The 13,713-nt window shown below is 46.7% G+C and overlaps 2 protein-coding genes across 4 annotated transcripts in view; one reads left to right on the top strand and one right to left on the bottom strand.

Annotated features, from left to right (window-relative positions):
* LOC112556408 overlaps positions 1 to 2,397 on the bottom strand; it is a 39,560-nt gene extending 37,163 nt beyond the window's left edge. For 2 of the 3 annotated variants that reach the window (XM_025225389.1, XM_025225393.1), the window contains exons 1-5: positions 2,260 to 2,397; positions 1,689 to 1,835; positions 1,091 to 1,306; positions 705 to 850; positions 18 to 303 (exon numbers count right to left, since the gene is read on the bottom strand). In XM_025225389.1, coding sequence (XP_025081174.1) covers positions 18 to 303; positions 705 to 850; positions 1,091 to 1,306; positions 1,689 to 1,835; positions 2,260 to 2,335 — 871 coding nt within the window. In that variant the 5' untranslated portion in view covers positions 2,336 to 2,397. The remainder of the gene's footprint in view (positions 1 to 17; positions 304 to 704; positions 851 to 1,090; positions 1,307 to 1,688; positions 1,836 to 2,259) is intronic. The other variant, XM_025225392.1, reaches the window with a different exon arrangement.
* LOC112556407 lies at positions 267 to 12,971 on the top strand. The gene is made up of 14 exons (XM_025225388.1): positions 267 to 383; positions 717 to 888; positions 3,602 to 3,680; positions 4,305 to 4,648; positions 5,677 to 5,886; positions 6,944 to 7,129; positions 7,434 to 7,607; positions 8,247 to 8,462; positions 8,874 to 9,056; positions 10,438 to 10,640; positions 10,842 to 11,054; positions 11,170 to 11,426; positions 11,626 to 11,885; positions 12,362 to 12,971. Exons 4-10 carry the CDS (start codon positions 4,408 to 4,410, stop codon positions 10,632 to 10,634), a joined length of 1,407 nt encoding a protein of 468 aa, XP_025081173.1. The 5' UTR covers positions 267 to 383; positions 717 to 888; positions 3,602 to 3,680; positions 4,305 to 4,407; the 3' UTR covers positions 10,635 to 10,640; positions 10,842 to 11,054; positions 11,170 to 11,426; positions 11,626 to 11,885; positions 12,362 to 12,971.
* Positions 12,972 to 13,713: the final 742 nt, after the last annotated feature.

Below are 13,713 nucleotides of genomic sequence, written 5' to 3'. Positions count from 1 at the left end.
TGGACCCTGGAGCTTACCCGGTGTGTGCGTGCGGTCGAGGTCTGATTTTAAACCTCGAAGATATGCCAGCTCTGCTTCCAGCTTTGTCATCCTGAACTCCATGAGCTGTAGCCTTATCTCCTGGCCGTCCAGGAGGAGCGAGGCACTTTCACTCAGCAGCGTGCCGGCCTTGGCGCACACCTCGGATGGCAGGGAGGTGTTGAGGCGACAGGTGTAGTTTCCGCTCTCCACTGGATTAGGAATCGCAAACGTGAAGTTGTTTGCAGTGGAGAAGGTGCTCGGGTACACGTGTCCTCCTGGGGTCTGCAGACAACAATCAAAGCAAATTCAATTAGTGGTTTCGATCATAGGACTACATTGCACATCAGGGTGCATCTCCTCGGGTACGTAAAAAACAAAATTTGCATTCATAAATGTGCCCATATGGCTAGGTCCATTCACAACAAAAACTTACGGACACTTTAGAAAAGGGAATAGTATCTCTCTGCAGTGCAGTTCATCTCTTTGAAATGTGTATGTGTGTGTGAGTGAGAGAGAGAAAGAGTGGATATTGTATGTACATAGATGCCCGTCGATGTTCCGTTGTTTTTCTTTTTCGATTTCTTTCTCTTTCACACACGTTCTTTTTGTGTGTGTGTCTCTGGGTGTCCTGGATACTTGTTGACTGTACTTATGTGATTTCTGCTTGTGCTTGGCCGACTTACTGTCCACTCAAGCGAGACGGGAGGGTTACCCATGGTGGTGAAGTTGCCGCAGACAAGCCGTGCATGGTACTGACCACTTTCCTTCAGGAGTACCGGCTCGGGTATCAGACTAACGTTGAGGTACCCGCTGGATGTCTGCGGTCCTTCTGCAAGAAAACAACACCTGCATGGATTCCTGACCGTGGTGAGGCTCACACCATGTCAACAAGGGACGAATGCAATGTCCACTAGAATAGTCATGGCCACTAGTTATAAAAGTCATGTGCTCAAGGTACAAATATAGAAAGTAACGGGTGTCAAAACTTCCTACACACGTGAGTCAAGCAGACAAACACGACCACAGAATGACAAAGATAGGACCACAAGAGAGAGACAGAGACACTGACCTGCGACGTCCAGCTCGACCTCCTGGTAGCCCATGACCGTCTGCCCCGAGGGTCCGATTACGTTCAGGTGCACGGAGTACACGCCGCTGTCAGCTGACGTCACGTTGAGCAGGTGAATGCCAGTCTCATCTTGTGTGACCTGCGGCTGGGGTTCACCACCCACTGTCAGAAAGTTTCCAGCTACCTTTGTCGCAATTAGGTTATTGTCGGCTTTCCCTGTACGACAGATAAGTTACATTAAGTCTCACAATGTAACAAAACATTACAAGTTTTAAAATTATTTTTTTCTTTAAAAGACAAGGTGTAAATAATAGAAATACTGTTTATGTTGTTCGCTACTTTTAAAAAGATTATACTGTAGTATCAGGCAATGTCTTGGAACAAGCCAACCACCCAACACTATTACTTACTAATGTACAGCTGTATATCTATCTAGTGAATTATTTCCCTCCCTGACCATCGTCATGGGTTGTCTGTCCTCTCTACCCGGTCCTTGTCGATTTAACAAACTCATAAGCTGTACGATGTCAGCTAAACAAACTCTACCTGTAATGCTCATTACATCAACTGAATCACCCCACCAAACCCATCACATTACCTTTCTGTTTGAAGTACCACTCTTCGTTGAGGACATGTTCATCGGAGTTGATAGTAAAGGTCCAGTTGAAGGTGACAGTGTTACCTGTGCAGTCGTTAATCAAACTGCCATTTTGTAACGCCGATGTCCAGTTGAAAGCCACGGACTCTGAGAAAAGTTGCGGGTAGAGCTCGAATTACATTTGTGGTTCAACACATCGTGAAGTCACGTTGGTCAGTGGAATGTCAGTCGCCTTTAAACCAACAACAAACAGTTTCTTCTGCGAGAACCTTCCTTGATTTGAGCGAAGGTGTTCAAAGCACGCACGCGCATACTCATGCTACGTCCTCACGCGCGCACGTTCAATCATGCATGCGTTTGATTGTTGTGGATGTCATAGTTTACATCTAACCTCTACTGATGTTAAACCAAACTTGCTAACTTCTATTTTTATACTCTTGCCAGCATCTACTGATGTCATGCAAGTCACAGTAGAAGTTATCTGCACACATTCATGTATCCTACAGGGTACTATGCCCTGGACCTACCTTGACACTCATGTATCCTACAGGGTACTAGGCCCTGGACCTACCTTGAGCGCCAATCACCAGCACCAGGACGAGGGAGGCGCAGATCCTGGTGAGCCTGTAGCCACTGGACACCATCATGTCGCCCCTCACACAGCCTACTGTGACAGTTCACCTGCTCCAACAGCCTCACTATCTGGGCTTGATAGGGACAGGAGTGTTTTGTCTGTTGGCCTCAAGCTGCTCTCATCAGTAGGCGTCACCTTTGATAAGAGAAGACAACTTGTGTTCCCATCGCTGGGTAGCTGTCATCATAAACGGGTACACACGGTTTTTATTCTTATTTTTATCACTTGGAATTCGGTGACAGGTATCTTACCTCTGGCTTTATGTAATGTATTTAGAACAGCATATCCGATAAATAAATATTTATACCGTTATACTGTTGTTATGTATACCTACACACACACACACACACACACACAGAGATTTGATATGCACAAACACACTTTTATATACACGAGCGGTACACAAAGGTTAAAGATCAGTAAAACTGTAAATTGTGCAGTAACTATCTGGTTGTAGCCGCCATGACTAAACACCATTCTTGAAGGTTTGAACTCTGCGCACCCACAGACAAGATGTTAGTAATAAACTAAAGTCTTCGCTATAAAATAATGCAAGAAGTTGTACCCTTAACATCTTGAAGTTTTGCACCGAGGCTCCACTTAACTATTCTCTCTGGGTCCTTCCTCTCCGTTACAGCATGTAGGGACTACCCGTTACAGTATACATGGACTACCCGTTACAGTATACATGGACTACCCGTTACAGCATGCACGAACTACCCGTTACAGCAGGTACAGACTACCCGTTACAGCATGTACAGACTACCCGTTACAGCAGGTACAGACTACCCGTTACAGCATGTACAGACTACCCGTTACAGCAGGTACAGACTACCCGTTACAGCAGGTACAGACTACCCGTTACAGCAGGCACGAACAGCAGACGCCGGAGAGAGAGGGGGGCGTGTCTGACAACCATGACGCAGTAAGACACCCAGGACAGTATCGACGGGTCTCGATCGTGGAGGATACAGTGTTTGGTTATTCGGGGTGGCGATGCTTTGACACAAGAAGTAAAACAACGGAGGAGAAGCTGGGGCAAATATTTAACAAGCGTTAAGCGGCTTTCAGTTTGCACGGATGAATGTGAACGCGGAAGAAAGGCTTGACTGGGAAAAAAAAAGATTAAACACAAAGCATTTTAATCTGTCTGAAAAACAAACAAAGAAAAATAAACACAAAAAAATCCTCTGTGTAAAAAGACACATCTTATCATCTAGGTAAGAGAAAGCGATTGTTTAGAAAAGAAAACAAGTTTCAATGTTTTGTTTGTTTACAGCAGGCGGTTTATTCTAGTCAACAACCTGCTGTGACCTGAACACAAGACCCGGGTGGCAGTGTGTAATGTTGAGTTGTTTGTAAGTCGCTAGTGTGAATGAGTGTAAGTGTAAGTGTTTTGTAAGCTTGTTTCTTGTAAGTTCTTAAGTGTATGTGTCAGTTGTAAGTTTGTGAGTGTGTACGTTTGTTTGTGTGTTATCCTTGTGTGCAGGTGTTTGTCTAATCATCATTTGGGATGTAGACTCATTTATCCATTTCTACACGTTTGTGTATTTATTGACGGTTGCTTATGTGTCAACGTTTTCAACTAATATCTACGTTTATTTATAACCTGATGTTTACATGCTTTTATACACACGATCAGGTAAATAAAGTTTATTAATCTGGAAAGATTATGTTCGGTAATCTAATCCGTCTGTCTGTCATTTGTACGGTTTTATTAAGGACCCGCAATAATCCTCTGAATTATACTCGTCTGGCACAAATAAATCATACTGACATGGCCTTTGGCTTAATCACTCGCCACGAATGTATAGATAAATTAGAATGCAGACACTTAGAGATCATGGAAGTGTATATATAAATAAATTCTCCGAATAACAAATACTGGAAGAATAAAAAGCGCTGTTTTAATTGCCTTATCCTGTATTTTACGATACCAATGCTCCTGGATTACATTCATGCCACCCGTAATGCTTGCCTAGGAGAGTGAGAGAGAATGTCAGAGGAAAAAGGATGCGAGCGCCAGGCAGGGTCAAAGTGCACTCTACTAATTGTGCTGTGGGCTGAGAGGTTGGCGGCCAATCAATGACGTCTCTCCACATGCACGTGCGCGTTGTGCGCATGTTTGTCAGTCGTGCTCTGCCTCGCAAGTGTAGTTCCGGACTTTCCTACCCACGGGTACAAAAGGGAGGTCAGCCTCATGCGGTGCTGTCGACCCGGAGGAAATTCGCAGTTTCATGTCGAACCTCCATCATGTCGAACTCTGACCTCGCGCTGTGCCTGTCTCAAGTGCGCCTCACAGTGATGGAAGCATTACTTCTCTCAAGTAAGTCATATCATCTATTTCAGATAAGTGTACTATAGTAATTTATTATCGAGTTAAGCATCGCACGAGACGAGAAAAACCACCAAGCTCTGTATCAGTCCCAAAAGGAAGGGGAAAAAATGGAGAATGGCATAACGGTCTAACTGTCATTTATATTTTATTATTTGTTGGGCAAAGCTTTTCGAGAACACATTTTTTGTTTGTTTGTATTTTAATGGCAGAATATTTTTTAGTAGAAGCTGTTTTTAATCATGTAAAACATTTTTGAAGAAATTTGACAGGTAAATTCATTTAGAGGAAATAAAACTCTGTTTAGAGCTCACAGAACTATGAGAGGAAATAGATTATCGAGAGGTTAAACAACACTAGATGACACAGCCCCTCAAGTCAAAAAGAAAAAAAAAAAAACAAACAACAGCAAGAGACCGAGACATCTTACCGCAGGCAGCTACTAATCCATGTGACTCTAGACTAGAGCAAGAACTACATAAAGAAAATAAAGCAGGTGCAAAGAAGTGGAAGGCTGACGAGCACTCATTGCCCTCGTGTACCACAAGGCCCCACAGAGAAACTAAGGGCAGACCACTGGTCCAGCGGCTTGTGGTGGTCGTAGTCACCGATCATGACTTGAAAGCAAATGTAAACGAGAGACTTCCGAGAGGAGATGGGCCGCGATGCGATGACAAGTTTTCAGGGTACAGGCCGCAGCGCCGGGTATCATCAAACATCATCGACTGCACAGCATGGCGGCCATGACGTCACACGGCGCCAGGGCGGATGTCCTGCAATAAAATGCTCAGAGTGCCAAAGTGAGTAGGGGGCACATCAAATACTGGAGACAAGCAACGGATGAGCTTCTCTTATTTTTGATATCAGGTCTCTCATATTAAATTTAACACATTAACTCTCTTTTGATTAAAATTCTAAAATTAGAAATGTTTTGTGCAACTGGCCAGTTCTGTATAAACCGAGCAAAAGCAAAGAATACAGATGATAAGGACGATGTCTTGTCCTGTCCGTTTCCTCAGACATCCTGCCAGTGCTGGGCCCTGAGGCTGTGTGGACGACTTGTGCAGAGCCAGCGCCAGTAGCTAACACTTATCGTAACGTGACACAGAGCGAGCTCGGCAACGACATCAACTACACCTGCTACAGCAGCTACACGCACAAGGAGGGCGACCTGGACAGGCGATGTCAGGCAACAGGGCAGTACAGCGGGACACCACCCACCTGCGGTCGTGAGCACACACCCGCGCACACACACACACAGTGCAGTCCAATTAGATGCATGCTAGTCAAAGATACTATTCAAAGACAAAGTTATCTGCAAGCAAGATTGAAAATAACCCCAAATAGTCTTGAAAGTTTTTACGGACAACTTAGCCCAAAATCGTTTTGAATGCCAATGGATGAAGGAGGCAAGGCTTGTGACGATAACAGCGAGGACATAAGATAATAAGAAACAGTCAGGACGCAAACGCAATGACTGCTTGTAAAAAATATGGCGGAAGTAATCCCTAACTGTGCCGGCTCGTCACGTGACGACTTGTTTCCTTTCATTGCTGTTATTGCTAATGTATAAAGAGTTGTAGTGTATTCTTTGCCACATGCCACTGGTTTCCTAAAATATGCAACTTTTCAATCATCTGTCCTGTCTAACAACCATGGCTGAGTTTATCACAGTTAGCAGTCCAGGCATCTGACATGATGTACAAACAGTTAGCAGTCCAAGCACATGACATCATGTACAAACACACTTTACCATAAGATGTCGTTGATGCAATGAAGAGGGCAATTAGTTAATTAGAAAAGGATGATTTGTGTTTATAATCCGGATAACTTCTAACCCATTTCATCCATACGAAGCAATAAACATTGTCGGGCTGGCCACACACCCTTGTCGTAGGCAACCTCTTCGAGGGTGAAATTTGTTTTCGTTCATTCACTTGTCCCGAGTTAGTGGCGAGAGGGAGGGAGGAAGGGAGGGAGAGATTATTCGCCATCATGGAGTCTTGGAGACAGGAATACAGATCATGGTTTTCTAGAATATGACCTGTAGTCAGTATTATCAGCATCCAACGGTCAGATGTTGCTGCTCCTTGAATGGCGCATGAACTAAATTTTGATGAAACGATATACTGTACTAGGTATACTTTGACATCCCTCATTCCTGCGTGTGCGTGTGCGTGTGCGTGTGCGTGTGCGTGTGCGTGTGCGTGTGCGTGTGCGTGTGCGTGTGCGTGTGCGAGTGCGTGTGCGTGTGCGTGTGCCAATGTCCACGTTGAATATCTGTAGTTGTCTGTGGCCCGGTGAAGCCATTCCAGAACCAAAATACTCTGGTGTTGACTGACGACGAGGGAGGCATCGCCTTTACTCTCTGTGAAGACGAGTATCCTACAGAGTCATCGTCCTCCGGCGAGCGAGAGATCACGTGCTCGGCTGACTTGGGCAGATGGCAGCCCCTCGTCTTCTACTGTGGTAGTAAGTGTAGTGTTGTAGTGTTTGTTGATGTGTACATCTATGTTACCACGCCTGCTGTAGTGTTTGTTGATGTGTACATCTATGTTATCACGCCTACCTTAGTGGTTGTTGATGTGTACATCTATATTATCACGCCTGATGTACTGTTTGTTGATGTGTACATCTATGTTATGACGCCTGCTGTACTGTTTGTTGATGTGTACATCTATGTTACAACGCCTGCTGTAGTGTTTGTTGATGTGTATATATATATTATCACGCCAGCTGTAGTGTTTGTTGCATCTCCATGCTTTACTTTGTGCAGAGATACTTGATCTCCACAACATCTCTCTGTCCTCGACCCTGACGACTGGCGCCGCTGGCTGGGTCACACAGGAGGAGGTGGCGCCGGAGTGGGAGGCTGGCCTCGCGGCACCCGACGCTCGGGAACTTTACGACGTTGATGAAGTCAGTCTCCTGGTTGGAGACACCATGACAGGTACTCGCCATAACTGTGTGCTGCCTCTTACCTAGTGCCGCTACTCCAGGTACGCGGCTAGAATTGTATAATTTGTATGTATGTCTGCACTGAGGTGAGACTAACTTCAAATGACCTCAGTGACTGACCAGACGGAAGGGGTCAAGGTGACGTTGTAGTTCACGGTCACTGCAGTCAGACACAGAGGGCGCGTGCTTACTGGTCAGAGACAACTGCAGTACGTCACATCACAGGAGGGTCTGGATATTGTTTATTGTTTTGGGTGGAGGGTAAATGCGTAACCTCGTGAAGCTAAACACAATCTGTCTTCTCTGAAAAAGATTATACTTTGATGTTTACACGGGTCATGTACCGAAAGATAAATAAGTAAAAGACAAATGAATGTAAGGAGACATAAAACAACATGAGCTCCTTACGGAAAACAGTCGACAACAGACTACAGCGAGGTGCTGAAGTGTAGATGGGTTAGATAAACTACATTGAGAGGGACGCACATGAAGACGTAAAATTAGACTACAGTGAGGGTGACGTAGGCAGACTACATTGAAGGTGACGTAGGCAGACTACAGTGACGGTGACGTAGGAAGACACCAGCGAGGGGGATGCAGGCAGACTACAGTGAGGGGGACTCGCTTGCAGACGCTGTTTTGACTGTGGCGCAAACCGGCGGCTCGTTCGGCGAATGTGGAAACGTCACCACGTCCAGCATAGAGCGCCTCTACCTCCTCAAGTGCGACACTAGACAGGGGAGGAAACCCTGGGGACATAGCATCAAAGTCACTGCACGGTTCCTGGATGGAAACCCTGGGAGACTGGAACTTCGTGACGTCAGCGTTCAAGGTCGAGTACATGCCGGTGAGCTTGCACTCAGCGGGTGGGGCCGGGTGGGGTTGTGTGTGTGTGTGCGATGTGTTTTTACTTTTGTTAGTTCTTTCCCTCAAATGAGTTAGACCATGTTTTATGTTTGATATTGTTTTTTGATTGTACCATGCTGATATCCAACGATCTAACAGGCCGTGTTGTTGTTGATCCTCTAGTCTTAGGATATAATAGGAGTCCAGACAAACAATTTCCTTCACGCGTGCACGTGCGTCGTCTCTGTACGGTGTGTGTGTGTTTGAGTGTGTATGTGTGTGTGTGTGCTTGTGTCTGTGTGTGTGGGGTGTAGATATCTGTCCAGACTAACACTGTCCTTCTCTGTACGGTGTGTGTGTTTGTGTGTGTGTGTGTGTGTGCGCGCGTGTGTGTGTCTCTGTGTGTGTGTAGATAACTGTCCTAGTCCACTCAACATACCCCGCCTTGAGATGACGTCAGCACTGCAGTCCGATTACGTCAGCGGGGACACGGTGGAGTACGCGTGTATCAGCGGCTTGCACGAGCTGCGGGGCTCCGGTGTCTCCGAGTGTTCTCCTTTCGGCTCGTGGACTACTCCAACCTTGGTTTGCACCGGTAATTAATACACAACCACCAGGCTAAACGTGGACAGTAGCCGCGATCACGTAGCCTCAGTAACCGTCAATGACAAACTTAGTCTTACCTAATTAAGTCTTCACTTTAGTCTTGAGAAATTGATAGAACTTTAACTTCTTTGAACTCAAAGCTACAGGTAAATGTTTGTAGTTTTTCTTTTACAGTGTTTCTAGCTTTGTGAGTGTGTGTATTTATACTCTGTGTGTGTGTGTTTATAGCTTGATGTTTTTGTGTACGAGTGTACTTAATTATTTGTGTGTGTGCGTGTGTGTTTATGTGTTTATTTCTGTGTTTTGTACATCTACGTTTGCATTTATGTGTAGTGTTAGACTGAGTAGGATACTCACACAATATTTCATTCTGTATATCTCTCTCTCTTACACACACATCTTCGCCTTGTGTAGCCGATACCTGCTTATCTGCTAACCAGAGCCACAAAATTGCTGCGAATCATTGATTCCCGTTTAAAATCTTTGCACCTGAGTGACCCGACTGCCCGGGTCCTGCCGACCTGACAGCTCTGCGCTCGTCAAAGCGAACATTAGCCACAAAGGGCATCGAGTGCAAAGTTCCAGCTCTATGGATCTATTAAAGGAGGCTATTAAAGGAACACGTCACCACAGCTTCATGAATGTTATGAAAATACTCAGTTTTTTTATTGTATAGCCATAACCTCACATCCTAACACTCGTAAACATCAGCAATCTCTCAGCCATCAGACAGCGTGCTTGTCCTACTCTCGCCCACTTCATTTCTCTTTAATGAAAACGACTAAATCACAAATAAAAGTGAACTGTACCATAAGAATTTATTTATCAAAACCATCCAGTTCTGAATTTTTTCTTCATTCTTCTCACAAATAACTTTGCTTTGAAATGGAACAAAATAACATGAAGGAAACCACACGTGCCGAGGGAAGACAGTGTAAGCAAACGTTTAACAATGGTGCGTGACTGTGCATCTTCGTCACACTCACACTCACGTACGTCACACTCAGGGTATGCACCCGCTCACACACGTACGTCACACTCAGGGTATGCACCCGCTCACACACTCACGTACGTCACACTCAGGGTATGCACCCACTCAAACACTCAGTATGTCACACTCAGGGTATGCACCCGCTCAAACACTCAGTATGTCACACTCAGGGTATGCACCCACTCAAACACTCAGTATGTCACACTCAGGGTATGCACCCGCTCACACACTCACGTACGTCACACTCAGGGTATGCACCCGCTCAAACACTCAGTACGTCACACTCACGGTATGCACCCGCACACACACTCACGTGAGAGTTCACTCAACATGATGAGCAGGACAGAAAGTGGCAGCAACATTAACATTGTGTTTGCAGACGAAGAGAATTTTGCGAGGTGGGAGCAGGTGGAGACGAGGGCGCAGACCAAGGCGGGTGGATGGCCCCCGGTGACCTGGCACTGGTTACCGACCCACACACAGACACGTGCTACTCGGAGACCAGCCAACATGACGTCATCGTCTACAGAGTGCATCTCCCACAGGAAGTGGAAGTACATACAGTCACGGCTGTAACAACGGGTAGGAGTACTCGTATTGTCATACAACGGGTATGAACTATTTTATGTAAGCTTCAAACTCGGTGATATGACAGGCATCACGATCACACACACAAACACACGCACGCACGTATGAACAATGAACAGCGGTGTGAGTCCCTCCACCCCTGTCCTGCGTCTTGGTGCTCTCCGTGTGATTCCCAGATTGTTGCTGCTGTCGCAGGCCCGTTGACATCCATGGAGGTCAGCATAGTGTCGTCTGCTGTGCAGCGACTTAAGACGTGCGGCAGCGAGCGTGTGACGTCGTCCTTCACGTCGGTGACGTGCGAGCAGATGTTTCCCGGCGACGTAGTTGAAGTGACGATGACTCGAGTGAACAGCAGCCTTGCTTTCGACATATGCGATGTGGGTGTGTACGGCAGGCTGTACCAACGTCGTGAGTACCTGTACAGGCATGCAGCGTGTGTGTGTGTGTGCACCTGTACTTGAAATGCAAATAAGTCCTGGAATACAACAAATTGTTAATTGTAATTGTTCGTTGTTGTCAATAGGACTGCAGTGCAAGAGAACCGTGAGAGGAGTAGAGTACAAAGGAACTCAGAACATCACTGTGACAGGAGAGAGTGTGTTGTGTGGGTGGACACCCTCACCCTGCTGCCCACCCTTCACCTGGACCTTCCGGACATGACAGTGGAGGACGCAGGGAATTTCTGCCGCAACCCGGGCGGGATGCACACAGGTCCTGTCTGCTATGTCTGGACACGTGACGGAGGCCTGCAGCTAGAAGACTGTGATGTTACACTGTGTGGTGAGTGGCTTGCTGTGGCCACCCTAAGTCTCTCGCTAATGTTGCTGCTCACACTGTTCTTGATAAGGAATGACTCGATAGCACGTGACTACTTCAAACTTAATTACCCAAAAATTTATGAAGAACTTTTAGGTAGATGACGATGACTAATTATTATTATTATTATATTTTTCTTGACCCTCTCCGTCATCTTCTTCAGGGACATCCTGCCGACTACGTGATGACGGCCAAATTACGTTGGAAATCTCAACGTCACTTCCGACGGCCGCGCATGCGTGCAGTGGGATCTTCCGGCACTTCCCTTCCGGCGCAGTGAGGACTTCAACTGGCCCAGCAGCGCCAGCGGAGGAAGAAAGGATCTCTCTGCCTGTCGGAATCCTGCAGGCTCGCAGTCAGGGCTCTGGTGCTACGTCAACGAGAAGACCCTGGACTATGGGCATTGCAGTCTGCCTCTTTGTGGTAAGCGCTCACGGAGAGTGAGTAGACATTATGAGTCAGATATCATCATGAGTGAGTTATCGTGAGTTAGACAACCTGCTCCACTGTCTACCTCTCTTTCTCTCTGTGTGTCTGTCTTTCACCTTTATTCTCCATCTCGTGTGTGTCTTGTGTGGTAGACAGATAGGTAACACGGATAAATAGCTAGCTAGATAGACAGATCACACCCTCATCTATTTTGTAAGGGTGTATAAGGGGGTATACACGTGTGAGCTCTCTGTGTATCTATCCGACAGAAATTCAGTCGGGATTCAGATGGATTCCATTTTCTTTCTTTTATTAGAAGTCGGTGGAATTTGTACGTGTTTCCCTGATGACGTCACATATCCAGACAAGTCCCTCAACCGACTCCCCAGTCCTAGTTATCAGCACTCTAATGACATCACTACAGGGTTCCATCGACGTAACTATGACGTCCAGCTTTGATGACGTCACAGAAAGTTCAAAAGAGACACGAACGTTGCCGGGTGACATGCATGCGTCAGCAGCTAACGACACTTTGGCTCTGGAAGGGGAGGAGCAGTCGGTGTTCGTGTCCACAAACCCAGCGCCCTCTGTCAGCACTGTCTACTCGCTGCTGACGTCCACCTTACCACCCTCAAACGTCAGCAGTCCCGCTGTCCATCTCCCGACTACAGCCGAGGGTCAACTGTCTCCATGGTCTATCTCACTACAACTACACTACACTACAACGGAAAATCAACCGTCACCACTGTCTATATCCGCGACTACAACTGGAGGTCAACGTCCTCCACTTACAACCGAAGGTGACCCGTCTCCATTGTCCATCGACTTGACTACAACTGGAGGGACAACGGAAATCAACCGTCACTACTGTCTATATCCCCGACTACAACTGGAGGTCAGCCTCCTCCACTTACAACCGAAGTGACCGTCTCCATTGTCCTATCGACTTGACTACAACTGGAGGTCAACCTCCTCCACCTTCCAACTTCTTGGCTGCAGCCGAAAGTCAACCGTCTTCACCTGCCATCTCCTCGCCTAACACCAAACGTCAGCCATCTTCATCGACGAGCACCGCAATGAAGTGCGCCTGCGCGTGCACGGCCGCCAGAGAAGCAGACGCCAAGCAGAGACAGGAGCAGCTGACGTCAGCACTGGAGCTCATCCACAGCTCGCTCTCTGTCGACGTCAATAACCTTTCTTCACGAGTTCGCAGAAAAACGTCTGCAAAGGATGACCGGGTGTCGTCCATAGCGACAGGGATGACCGGAGTTGCCGTTCTTGTAGTCGTTGCTGTCTTGCTGCTGACGTCGGACATCCTCTCGTTCCTGGCTTACCTGCAAAGACTCTTCGCTCACCGGGGTCGCGTCAGCCACAAGTAAGGCGGCGTCAGTCCACCTGATGGGGCAGGTGTCTGCCCACACGCTGCAGAGCTAGGACTGTGATACCCTGGGCATAGTGTTAGTGTTAGTGTTAGTGTTAGTGTATAGTGTTAGTGCTAGTGTTAGTGTTAGTTCGCTGCATGGCTAAACTCAGGCGAGTCACGAGGGCGGATATTGTTTTCATAACTACACAAACAGCCAGACCACGATAGCCAGTCGCAACAAAGGAGAAACTAGTCATGTAGGGTTGAAACAGGTGAAATTGTTAGTCTGTATAGTTTCATGGCCTTTGACCTCCTTCGTGCAAAGTAATGATGCCGGTCATGCCTGGAAGTAATGCCTGTCATGCGCACACATACCTAGTCATAATAGTCACACCGTCCAGCCTAGTGATACCTGATGATCTTGAGACATATCTATTGATGCCTGGTCATACCTAATCA

The sequence above is a fragment of the Pomacea canaliculata genome, linkage group LG2 (assembly GCF_003073045.1).
Source record: "Pomacea canaliculata isolate SZHN2017 linkage group LG2, ASM307304v1, whole genome shotgun sequence".
Classification (NCBI taxonomy): domain Eukaryota; kingdom Metazoa; phylum Mollusca; class Gastropoda; order Architaenioglossa; family Ampullariidae; genus Pomacea; species Pomacea canaliculata.
The sequence above is the reverse complement of the archived record's forward strand: the minus strand, read 5'-3'. Positions and strand labels throughout refer to the sequence as shown.

What these genes read in the sequence shown, in the direction of transcription:
- LOC112556407 (XM_025225388.1), top strand. Translation starts at nt 4,408, where the DNA reads ATGACGTCTCTCCACATGCACGTGCGCGTTGTGCGCATGTTTGTCAGT. An exon ending in GGAAGCATTACTTCTCTCAA is followed by an intron (nt 4,649 to 5,676) that starts GTAAGTCATATC and finishes CCGTTTCCTCAG; the next exon opens with ACATCCTGCCAGTGCTGGGC. An exon ending in GACACCACCCACCTGCGGTC is followed by an intron (nt 5,887 to 6,943) that starts GTGAGCACACAC and finishes GAATATCTGTAG; the next exon opens with TTGTCTGTGGCCCGGTGAAG.